At 38.9% G+C, this 12,724-nt stretch overlaps 1 protein-coding gene across 1 annotated transcript; it reads left to right on the top strand.

Annotated features, from left to right (window-relative positions):
- Window positions 1-694: 694 nt before the first annotated feature.
- LOC127126340 (heat stress transcription factor B-3) lies at window positions 695-2,794 on the top strand. Its single transcript, XM_051055251.1, has 2 exons — window positions 695-1,256; window positions 2,240-2,794. The coding sequence occupies exons 1-2, from the start codon at window positions 1,029-1,031 to the stop codon at window positions 2,696-2,698; spliced, it is 687 nt and encodes a 228-aa protein (XP_050911208.1). The 5' UTR covers window positions 695-1,028; the 3' UTR covers window positions 2,699-2,794.
- The last annotated feature ends 9,930 nt before the right edge of the window (window positions 2,795-12,724 follow it).

Below are 12,724 nucleotides of genomic sequence, written 5' to 3'. Positions count from 1 at the left end.
TTTATAAAATATAATTTTTGTGTAAGTTTTCTACCTGAAATGCTTTAATTTATCTTCCTTTTTGTGTAAGTTAACAAACAGCCTCAATTTATTCCAAGTGATAAATCCATGTACAAAGTGGAGAATGGTTTATGCAAACAGACAAAAAAAAATAACATGACACTAAATCTTATGATACCTTAGTATTATTCAATGTTATACCCTTAAAATGTCACCTAGCTAATTAAATTCTAAAGAAATTAGAGCAACATGCATGCTTGTAATCAATCAGAAACTTCCATGTCATATTAAGCACGCGGTTGGTTTATATAGTATGTAAAGAAGATACAGTCTTATTTGAATGGAAGAAAATTTCTACTTGGAATTGCACACAAAGTCAACTAAAATCATTTCCTTTCATAGAAAAAAAATCTTCCAAAGTGATAGAGAAAATTAAAGCCTTGGATGGAGGAATTTTTGTTAAAGATTTTTTTAACCATTTTCTATATTAGTGTAAAATATATCTCCCACCAAACACTCCCACGTGCAGCATCTAACTCGTTCAATTCAACATTCACAATATCTTAACAATATATTGAAGTTAGTCAAGTTACTTTTTGTCATTCGTGCATGGATTTCTATTTTAATAAAATTGAATATTATATCATTGGTTATCGATACGTGGTAATATAGAAACATTGTAGAAAGTAAAATAGACTATAAAAGAGTGATGAAAGTGCATGCATGCCTTGAAAGTCTTTTATGAGTATATAAAAGAGGTAGAAGCTTAGTGCATACGTTTCATAATATTAGTTGAAAGAAAGAAAGATAGAGAAAGAAGAAACATTAAGCTCTTGCGTTTCTCATGAACTGTGGAGTCGTGTTGGGTTTCTATTGTTGGGGTTGGGAATTCTTAACTGCTCTTCTTCTCTTCTCTTCTCTTCTTCATCAATCTTAAATATATTATCTTCTATATATTCTTATATATCCTTCTTTACAAACTAATTTTCGATTTACTAGAGAAATATTTTTAAAGAAAAGAAAAAAAAATGGAAGGAGTAGGGTTATTGGAATGTGGAAGAAAGTGCACTCCATCGCCTTTCTTGTTGAAGACATACATGTTGGTGGAGGATCCGGGGACCGACGAGGTGATATCGTGGAACGACGATGGAGCGGCGTTCGTGGTGTGGCAGCCGGCGGAGTTTGCCCGTGATCTTCTTCCGACACTCTTCAAGCATAGCAATTTCTCTAGCTTTGTACGCCAACTCAATACTTATGTACGTATACATATACTACATATACCTACAAATACTTGTCTTATTTTCTAGATATCTAGTTTCTTGTCATTTTAGCTATTTAATAATTAAAAAATATCATTTATGCGTAATATTTAATATATATTAATAACTAAACTAATTTTTGTTTGAAGAGTATGGATGACAATGATCAAAATATTATAGTACTTATCTGCTGAATAAATAAATTCTCTTATCTTAAGTCCATATTACAAGTACTTACTTAAGTCCGTATCAATTTATCCGTATTTTTAATAAAAAAATAATTGATTAATTATAATTTATCATGGTATTTTATTTTTTAATAATATTTAAAAAAATTTAAAGATGTTATTGTTGAGTTAAAAAATAAATAATATTTATATTAAAATACGTAGAAATTTAATAGTGATGTATTTAATAAAATTGTTAATAAACGTGTCTGTGTAATAGTGAAAATAAAAATATATAAATATATATTGTGCGGGTATGGAATAGGTTAAGTATTAAGGTATTTGTACCCGCACTCATATCTATTTATTTATTGTGGTGCATAATTGTATGTTTCTTTATTCATTTTACGGATTTTTATTCTATCAATTATAGATAATTTTTGCGAATACTCGCGGGTGATGGTACAATTGGCATGGAGTAAGTTTTGTTAAGAAAAACGATTAGAAAAAAAGCCATTTGTTTTGTTTTCTTGAGTATGAAAGAGGTTAACTATATTTGTTTGACTTAGTTTAAGTTTTCTTAATAAATGAAGGAATTGATTAATTTGAATTAGATATGGGAAGGGACCTTAAGATATAAAATAATTTGTCCCTATTCAATACTATTACAATTCAACCACATATAAAATTCAATGTTAGTAGGCGACAGACATGTCTTAGAAATTTTATTTTTTTCACAAGTAAAAATTTGACTAAGTTACGTGTGAAATAGTACTAAGATTAAATATCTATTTTGTCGTATATTATGTACAGGGGTTTCGTAAAGTTGCAACAAGTAGATGGGAATTTTGCAATGAAAGATTCAAGAAAGGTGAAAGAGAGTTACTATCTGAGATTCGGCGAAGAAAAGCTTGGAGCAACAAGCAACAACGTTCGGTACAAAACCAAGATTCTGATGAAGATCAAAGGTCATCATCAACCTCTTCAACTTCCGGTTACAGTAATCTTTTGGATGAAAACAAGCGACTGAAGAAGGAAAATGTGGTGTTGAATTCTGAGTTAACAAGCATGAAGAGGAAGTGTAAGGAGTTACTTGATTTGGTATCAGTTTATAACAAAAAACAGGAAGAGGAAAAAGGTAAAGATGATGATGAAAGGCCAATGCTGTTTGGAGTGAGATTGGATGTTCAACAAGGAGAGAGAAAGATCAAAAGGAATAGAGGTGAGATTAGTGAAAGTGCAAGCATTTTGTTGTCACAATCATGCAAATAGAAATATAAATAAATATACGTTACAATAGAAGCCTGAAAGTATAGGTATATATGTAGTTGCTCAAAATTAAAACAATAATCAAATATTATAAAATCATATATATTATTTAGTTAATTAGATAGACATGCAAGTTCTCTCTCATTTGAATTTTCTTTCTTTCTTTTTTTCATTCTTCTAAACTAGTCTTAGTGGCATATAGAAATATAATTTAAATTCAAGTTATTTAGTTTGATTTAGATTTGAGTTTGGATCAGTGTATATAAATTGAAAGTTAGTTATAATTGAAAAGAGAGAAATTGAGTTCGTTGAGATTGAAAAAATTTGTTAATTTATTTTTCATATATATATATATATATATATATATATATATATATATATATATATATATATATATATATATATATATATATATATAATATATATATATATATATATATATATATATATATATATATATATAAATAACTCTTTCAATCTTGATCATTTTCTTCTTCTTGTGTATCAATGGAGTTTCATTGTTACTTCCAACAATTAGTATCCATAGCATCTATTCGACTCACAAGGAAATAGGAGTGTATGTGAGGTGTTTGATTGATTTCGTTCCTCAAATTCACATTGATTTGAAGATCAAAATTGAAAAGAATTACAATCTTGATTCCCAGGAATTGGGAAACATAGGTCTTAGTGAGAATTGAGCGATTTGGACAAGAACAAAGATGAACGGCGGAAACGGTAGTTTGAATACAAATCTTTCAGTATTCGACGTAAAGAATTATAATCGGTGATCGATTCAGATGTGTGTTCTTTCGCGCTCAAGATGTACTTGAGCTTGTCAATAATGGTTACACGTTGGATGCAGAAAACACAACAGAAGTGTGCAACATGAAAAGAGGAAGAAGGATCAAAAGGCGTTGTTCTATATCCATTGATGTATGTGTCATACCCCAAAATTTGCCCACTAATCTTATAAAACATTTCTCGAAGCACTCCGACTTATTCTGCAAGGCACTGACCTTAAAGGAACAAAAGGCCAGCTCACAACGGACCCACTCCAGAAAAAGGCCCAAACTAGCTCACTCGCTAGGCGAGCAATTCCTTCGCCTAGCGAACCCCTCGTTATGACACTCGCCCCAGCGAAGCACCAGATCCAGTAAAAGCCCAAACTAGCTTGCTCGCTAGGCGAGCAACTCCTTCGCCTAGCGAAGCTTACGAATATCAGAATTTCTAGGCTTCATTCTGAGCCCATTAGGTCACAACAAGAACATTATAAATAGCCAAGCGTCAGTCAGGAAAAAAGGAGAAAAACAGACGACGACGGACGGAGACCCTGGCATAGAAACCCTAAAGACTAGTCCAGAGAGGTCGAAGTAAAGAAACCCTAACGGCCGCTCATCCGTACCGAAGTTACCGCCGTCCAACTCCACCCGATACCAAAAGCAATCTGCCAGTTCAGTGTTACCATTCAGCTGCAACAGGTTTGCGCATCACTATTGTTTTATGCTTCCAAGTTGTAATCTCTAAATACATAATGCATCATAATCGAATTTTTGGATATGTAGTTAGATTTTGCATGTGAGTTTAAGTATGCCTGCCTATCCTGAATGTTTGACCATATTATTTCTGTAATTGAATACCATAAGGCTTGCAGCATGCTGAGATTATACTGTTCTGAAATTCAAAACCCGCAGCCGCTCGCTAGCACATCGCTAAGCGAGCATGTAGCGAATATTCGCTAGGCCTTCGCTAGGCGAGGCAGAGGCGAACGTGACAGTCGCTAATATTTTGGTTGTTATGTCCTATGCTTATCTGATCTATTCTATGTTAATTCTGTGTTGTTTGCCTGACATGCACACTGCTGTGTTCGTTTTGCGGAGTAATCCTCGATTGCACCCTGATTTGGTATTCTAACCCGTTTGCTGAATGTTGCAAAGGTTCACACACCCCAGGAAAAGATTGCTGTTTAGGTCTTCCACTTGATTTGTGGGATACCCTTGTGAAGATCTACCCTAAATTGCTTAACTAATTTTAATGTAGTAATTTTAATGTATTATTTTTAATGTATTGATTTTAATGTGGAGATTCATCCTAATTACCTAATTAACTTTAAAATATGGCCTTTAAATATGTGATCTTGGACCTCTCTTTGTTACCCTACGATTACGGTATTACGGTCATGTCCCGCGAATATGGGGATACACTTAGCAAAGACCCTTCGGTTAAATCATCATAGTCCCTCGAATGTTGCCTTTGTCCCTCGATGACCCTTCGGTGTAGCCTACGGTTAAATGATGATAGTCCCTTCGAATGCTAAGGTATCCTCACAACTGTTGCCTTTAATGACCAATCGATGACCCTACGATGACCCTTTTACATCCAAAGGATAAAACTACTTACTTCTTCATAGTAAGGACAGTTTTACCCTCATAAGGATAGGAAATGCCCACAAAGACCTTGGGTAGGTATAACTCTTAATTGCTTACTCACAATTCAAAAATACTTTTCACACTTTACAAACACTAGAAAATCACCACTTGGTATACATTCATACTAGAATCATTACTGAGTTATATTTTTCTAAAACCATTTCCAAAACTAAACGAGATAACCACTTTGTATACATTCATACAAGAATCATTACAAAGTTAAATTCTCTTTTCAAAACACTTTCTAAACAATGCACAACCATTTTTTCCAGACAAACATAAGTGATCAAGCAATTAAGAGCCCATGGATAACCATGGATACAAAGGGTGCTAACACCTTCCCTTTGTATAATGTACCTCCCGAACCCAAAATCTAATTAAGGTCTTTCCTGTTCTTTTCCACCTTTCCTTATTGGATAAAAGAAAAGTCGGTGGCGACTCTTGCTATCCGCGACATTGCGATTAAAAGCAAAACACCCAAAGTCAGTTCACCGTATGACAGAACTGGCGACTCTGCTGGGGATTCTTAAAAAGAGAGGTTACCTTAAAAACAAGATTACTTATTTAAATTGTCTGATTTACTTTTAAGGGATTGCTTGGGTATGTTATGCTTGAGTGAAAGATCCTACATCCGGATCTAGTGTACCTTAGGTAAGTAGCAATAGATCATCGCGACTATCCGGCGTATACCGGAATGGTTAAAATGATGGCTACGGTTAATGTGACACTTTGGATGTCCTGATGTTCCTCATGTTTACTTGAGGGAAAATTTGGCATTCGCGTGGTGTCATCAAAGCATTAACCAGACCTTTAGAACCCTAATTGACTCATCCTGGCCATTAGAAAGTAGTGAGATAACTGACTTCGGTTCCGACTGGGGTTGGTTGATACTCGATACTACACTCTTTGAGATTGGACTTTAGGGAAGCTTTGGTCAACCACTTGGTGTTGCACTGAAGTGGACTTAAAGAAAGGTCGATGATTTGAGATCCTTCTAGAACCCGGTTACTATTCTAGGACAGGTTGAACCAACCAAACTTCAGTGGGGAGGGTACTTACCTATGGAACTCATGCAAGCCTCAAAACTTAGGAATGATTGTTGTGTGACTTGCTTGTGCGCGTTATTTACTTAACATCATAACATCATGACATCATAACATCATTTCAAGGACTTAGGGATTTAACTTTGCTCTGTTTTGTAAGGCTATGGCTCCCAGGAAGACTATCCGGATTAATCTTGTAGCAATCTCTCCTCAACTCAAGGATTTAGTGTCAGAACTTCCTGATCAGGCTCAGTTTATCCAGAAACATGGTTCTCTCCTCAATTTGGTTACCACTGGTTTCAAAGAGGATATGATGAGGGTCCTATTCCAGTTCTTCGATCCTAAACATCATTGCTTCACATTCCCAGATTATCAGTTGGTACCCACATTAGAAGAATTCTCCAGGATGCTTGGGATACCTATCCTTGATCAAACACCTTTCAGTGGTTTAGAAAAGATTCCGAAGTCTGAAGAGGTTGTCGCGGCTTTACACATGACAAAGTCCGATATTGAAACCAATTGCGTAACAAGAAGTGGAGTTAAGGGTTTACTTGCCAAGTTTCTGATAAATAAGGCCCGAGAATTCTTAAAGGATATGAATGTCCATGCTTTCGAAGATGTTCTAGCATTGCTAATCTATGGTTTGGTGCTATTTCCTAACCCAGACCAATTCGTAGATATGAATGCTATTAAGATATTTCTCACTCATAACCCTGTGCCTACCTTGCTCGGAGACATTCTGCATTCCCTTCACACTCGTACTATGAAAAGGCAAGGGACTCTCATGTGCTGCATACCTCTATTGTCTAGGTGGTTTATTTCGCACCTTCCTCAATCAACCTTGAAGAATGAGCAAAATCTGAAATGGTCTCAAAGGATAATGTCGCTCTCCCATTCAGACATCCGTTGGTGTCCTCATCTCAAAGAAAATGTTATCATCATTGACCGTTGTGGAGAATTCCCTAACGTACCACTCCTGGGGATAAGAGGAGGTATTACTTATAACCCAGCTTTAGCCCTACGCCAGTTTGGTTATGCTCGAAGAGATGGTCCACATGAAGTAATTATTCAAGGCACTGTGTTTGACTATGACAACGACTCTCAAGGTCTCCGTCAAAGGTTTGTACGAGCCTGGGGCATGGTGAAAAGAAGCACTTTAGGACAGAAAAATTCTATTCCTATGGAGCCTTATCTCAGATGGGTACGCGCCAGAGCTCGTGAGCTTGTCATGCCATATCTTGCAGTCGGACCGCTGATTGTTGAACCAGAAGTTGAGGGAGGTACTCCTCAGATCATTCCTTATCCAGATATGCCTACCGATATTGAAGAATTGAAGAGATCCTGGATCCAGTTGAGAGAGGAAAGGGATACTTTTGAAGCCCAGTTCGGTGCCGAGAGGAAGAAAGTGTTAGAACTTACCAGCCAGCTTAACGAGGAACGAAGACTCAATGCATATCTTCGCCCAAAAAGAAGCCGTCCCTGGGAGACTTGAGCTTTCATTGTATTTTCATTATGAACATTGATTAAAGAAATTATTAATAAAAGTTCCCCTCTTTTGGTTGGTTTATGCAAAGTTAAATTCCCAAAAGTCCTTGAAAACATTTCATACATTGCATAGCATGACATAACATTGCATAACAGGTATTCTAAAAGATCAATATTCTCACGGTCTTCCTTCCAAACAGAAAAATGGCTCTCGAACAAACTGTCAAAGATCTCCAGGCTCAGAATGCTCAATTCCAGGAGATGATGCTGAGCTTATCCAAAGGGCAGGAGGAACTGAAGGCTCTCTTGCTCGAAAAGAAGAAAGACAAGAAAGCTGCGAGTTACATCAACACGGGAAGAAGGCTTAAAAGACATGCCGCAGGAGTCAAGTTTGGAATTCCGAATGGTCCAGAAGAGGAGACGGAGAATGATTCAGAGGAGGAGAATGTTGATTTCTCCAACCCTGAGGATGACGATGAAGATTATGAAGGTGAACAGTACTCTCCAAGAGATGATAAGTACAAGTTGCTGGAAGAACGTATGCTAGCCATGGAGGGTTAGAAGGCACCCGGTCTGGATTTCGAAAGTTTGGGTCTGGTCTCCGATGTGACCATTCCTCGCAAATTCAAGATCCCCACTTTCACTAAGTACGATGGTGCATCCTGTCCTCAGATGCATCTGAGAGCTTATGTGAGAAAGATTCAGCCGCATACCACCGATAGGAAGCTATGGGTCCATTTCTTCCAAGAGAGTCTGTCTGGCATACAGTTGGAATGGTATTATCAGCTCGAGAGCTCTGACATCCGCACCTGGACTGATTTGGCAACAGCTTTCTATAAACAGTACCAGTATAACTCTGAACTAGCGCCTACTCGGCTACAGTTGCAGAATATGACTATGGGATCCAAAGAAAGCTTCAAGGAATATGCTCAAAAATGGAGAGATTTGGCTGGCAGAGTCAAACCCCCTATGACTGACCGAGAATTAGTGGACATGTTCATGGGCACACTGACTGGCCCATTCTACAGCCATCTACTGGGAAGTTCTTCATCAGGTTTCACTGAACTTATATTGATGGGTGAGCGTGTTGAAAGCGGCATCCGAAGTGGAAAGATACAGGCGGCTACCCCTGCAAGCGCCAAAAGGTCCTATCAGGGGAGGAATGAATCAAATGCTGTGTACGGTCAAAAGGATCGTAACAAGAAAAATCGTGACCATACCATTGGAGCAGTTACGATTGCAGCACCGCCATCTCAAAGCTTCCAGCCCAAACAAGACAAGCCAAGAAGGCAGTTTACCAGGATCAATATGACCTTGGCACAGGCACTGCAGGGAATGCTAAAGGCAAATCTGATCACCCTCAGAGATCCTCCTACGAAACCCAACACTGCCTCTTCTCGTTATAATCCCAATGCCAGGTGTGCATATCACTCCGATAGCCCCGGACATGATACAAACGATTGCTGGTCATTGAAGAATAAGGTTCAGGATATGATCGAAGCTGGAGAAATTGAATTTGAGCCTCCGGAGACTCCTAACGTCATCACTGCACCTATGCCTAATCATGACAAGGCTGTTAATGCTATGGATGACAATTCTCACATTTCTAATGTAGCTGATTTAACATCTCCTCTCCTGATCATCAAGAAGAATTTATTGCAAGCTGGTTTATTTCCAGGTTGTGCTGAAAATTGCGATCGCTGTATACTCCGACCCAATGAGTGCTTGAAGTTGAGGAATGGTATTCAACAGCTGATGGATGATCGCACAATTCTCTTCGAAAAGGTTCCTGAGGTGGAAAACCCTACTGAAGAAATATCTGTGATTGCTAGGTCCAAAGTTCCAGTGAAGATTACCGCTACTAGAGCGCCTGTGAAGATTACTGCTGAGCCCAAGATGGCTCCCCTAATCATTACTGCACCTGGCCCAGTACCGTATTCCTCCAGCAAAGCCATTCCGTGGAATTATGGAGGTGATGTTTACATCCATGGCGTAAAGCAAGTTGGTAATTCTGCTAATCCTAATGACATTGTTGGGACTAGTAAGGTTACTCGAAGTGGAAGGATCTTCTCTCCAGAAATCTCACCTCCCGTCCCTGAAACTCGAGGCGAGGAACCAGTCAACCCTCCTCAGTCAAAGACACCGGTCGAAGTTACTGCTGAAAATGTTGCCAAGCAGGAAATGGAGGAAATGCTGAAAATCATCCGTAAGAGTGATTTTGATGTGGTAGAACAGTTGGGGCATACCCCGTCTAAAATTTCGATGTTATCCTTGCTGTTATCTTCTGGATCTCATGCCAATGCATTGATCAAATTCTTGAAGACCGCTCATGTACCTCAGGAGACATCTGTCGATCAGTTCGAAAACTATGTTGCTAACCTGACTGTTGACAATGGCCTAGGCTTTTCCGATGCTGATCTGACACCAGCAGGAAAGAATCATAACAAAGCTCTGCACATCTCCATTGAGTGTAAGGGGATCACCTTGGCTCATGTGTTGATCGATAATGGTTCTTCTTTGAATGTGCTACCGAAAGCTGTACTCGATAAGCTTGACTGTAAGAGCATCGAATTGAAACCTAGTGATACTGTGGTACGTGCGTACGACGGTGCAAAAAGCGTCGTTCACGGTGAAGTGGTTCTCCCTATCAAGATAGGACCTCAAGTCTTCAACACTACCTTTCACGTGATGAACATCCGTCCTGCCTATTCATGCTTGCTGGGACGCCCTTGGATCCACGGGGCAAGTGTCGTAGCTTCATCTCTCCATCAAAAGCTGAAATACCCAATAGAGGGTAAGATTGTCACTGTGTGTGGAGAAGAAGAGTATATTGTCAGTAGTGTGCAGGCCTTCAGATACGTCGAGATGGATGGAGAATTCTTCGAGACTCCTTCTCAGTCATTTGAAGTGATTCCTCCGCCTAGTCCTGTCCTTAAGCCAACTCCCCTTGTGCCCAAGGTTATTCATGCCCCTCCTGCCATGATTTCTCTGAAGGACGCTCAAGCCGTGGTTGAAAATGGTGGTCGTACTGGTTGGGGTCAACTGATCGACGTACCATACAAGTCTGACAAGTCTGGTCTGGGATTCAACTCTGAAAGGATGGTCAAAGATCAAATTAATGTTGTAGAAGATGCTGATAGCGATTGCGATCTGGATAGCTGGATTTTCCCAACAATTGGTGACGGACTCAATAATTGGAAGGCTGAAGACACTATCCCGATTTCCTTTAGTCAGGAGTAATTGCTATTGTCTGTTTTAGTGTTGCAATTTTTAAATTTTATAGTTGAACTTCTTAAAGCATTGTGTCTATGCCCGGGGCACAATAGCTAATTTGTTAAGGGTTTTGTCATTTTCATAAGCATATTCACATTCAATAAATCAATGGACTTTTTGCATTCAAATATTGCGCTCTTTATCTTTCCTGTCATCTTCCAAAAAAGCTATGTTTTCTTACACACACTCACGTAACAAATTGCAGATCCACACCCACTCTGGATCCTGTTGATAATAGTTCTACTACTGTTCATTATGCCTTTGAAAATCCGATCTACCAAGCTGAGGATGGAAGTGAGGAAGATTGTGAAGTACCTGGAGAACTTGCCAGACTGGTACTGCAAGAAGAAAGGACTATACAGCCGCATGAAGAGTCAATCGAAATTGTAAACCTGGGTACTGAAGTGGACAGGAGAGAAGTCAAAATAGGAGCAAGCTTGGAAAACAGTATTAAAGAAAGATTGATTCAGATGTTACATGACTATGTAGAGATTTTTGCTTGGTCTTATGAAGACATGCCAGGATTGGATACTGATATAGTAGTGCATCGTTTGCCAACGAAGGAAGAGTGTCGTCCTGTTAAGCAAAAGGTTCGTCGCATGCGCCCTGAAATGTCTGAGAAAATCAAAGTCGAGGTTATGAAACAATTTGATGCAGGTTTTCTGGCTGTTACTTCTTATCCTCAATGGGTTGCTAATGTGGTACCGGTACCGAAGAAGGATGGTAAGGTACGAATGTGCGTCGATTACAGAGATCTGAATAAAGCGAGTCCCAAAGATGACTTTCCACTCCCGCACATTGATGTTCTGGTAGACAATACCGCTCAACACAAAGTATTCTCCTTCATGGATGGATTCTCGGGTTACAACCAGATTAAGATGGCACCTGAAGACATGGAGAAAACTACGTTTGTGACGCAATGGGGCACCTTCTGTTACAAAGTAATGCCATTCGGTTTAAAGAACGCCGGGGCAACGTACCAGCGTGCTATGGTGGTTTTGTTCCATGACATGATTCATCATGAAATAGAAGTATATGTGGATGACATGATAGCCCGATCTAATACTGAAGAAGAACATCTCGATCATTTGTACAAATTGTTTGAGAGGTTGAAGAAATACAAGCTGAGATTGAACCCGAACAAATGCACCTTTGGAGTAAGATCCGGTAAACTCTTGGGATTTATTGTCAGTGGTAAAGGAATTGAGGTTGACCCGGCTAAGGTGAGAGCTATCCAAGAAATGCCAGTGCCCCGTACAGATAAGGAAGTCAGAGGTTTCTTGGGACGTTTGAATTACATTGCCCGGTTTATCTCCCATTTAACTGCTACCTGCAAACCCATCTTCAAACTACTAAGGAAGAATCAAGAGATGATATGGAATGACGAATGTCAAGAAGCTTTTAACAAAATCAAGAAGTATCTCCAGGAACCTCCGATCCTGATACCACCAGTTGAAGGAAGACCTCTAATCATGTATTTGACCGTGTTAGAAAATTCAATGGGGTGTGTGTTGGGGCAACATGACGAGTCTGGTCGAAAAGAGCATGCCATATACTACCTTAGCAAAAAGTTTACCGACTGTGAAATAAGATACTCACTGCTCGAGAGAACTTGTTGTGCTTTGGCTTGGGCTGCTCGCCGACTAAGACAGTATATGTTGAATCATACCACTTTGTTGATTTCTAAGATGGATCCCATCAAATACATATTTGAGAAACCTGCCCTCTCCGGAAGAATAGCGAGATGGCAGATGATTTTAACAGAGTATGATATCCAGTATACTACCCAGAAAGCAATCAAA

This window comes from Lathyrus oleraceus, chromosome 3 (genome assembly GCF_024323335.1).
Source record: "Lathyrus oleraceus cultivar Zhongwan6 chromosome 3, CAAS_Psat_ZW6_1.0, whole genome shotgun sequence".
In the NCBI taxonomy this organism is placed as follows: domain Eukaryota; kingdom Viridiplantae; phylum Streptophyta; class Magnoliopsida; order Fabales; family Fabaceae; genus Lathyrus; species Lathyrus oleraceus.
The sequence above is the reverse complement of the archived record's forward strand: the minus strand, read 5'-3'. Positions and strand labels throughout refer to the sequence as shown.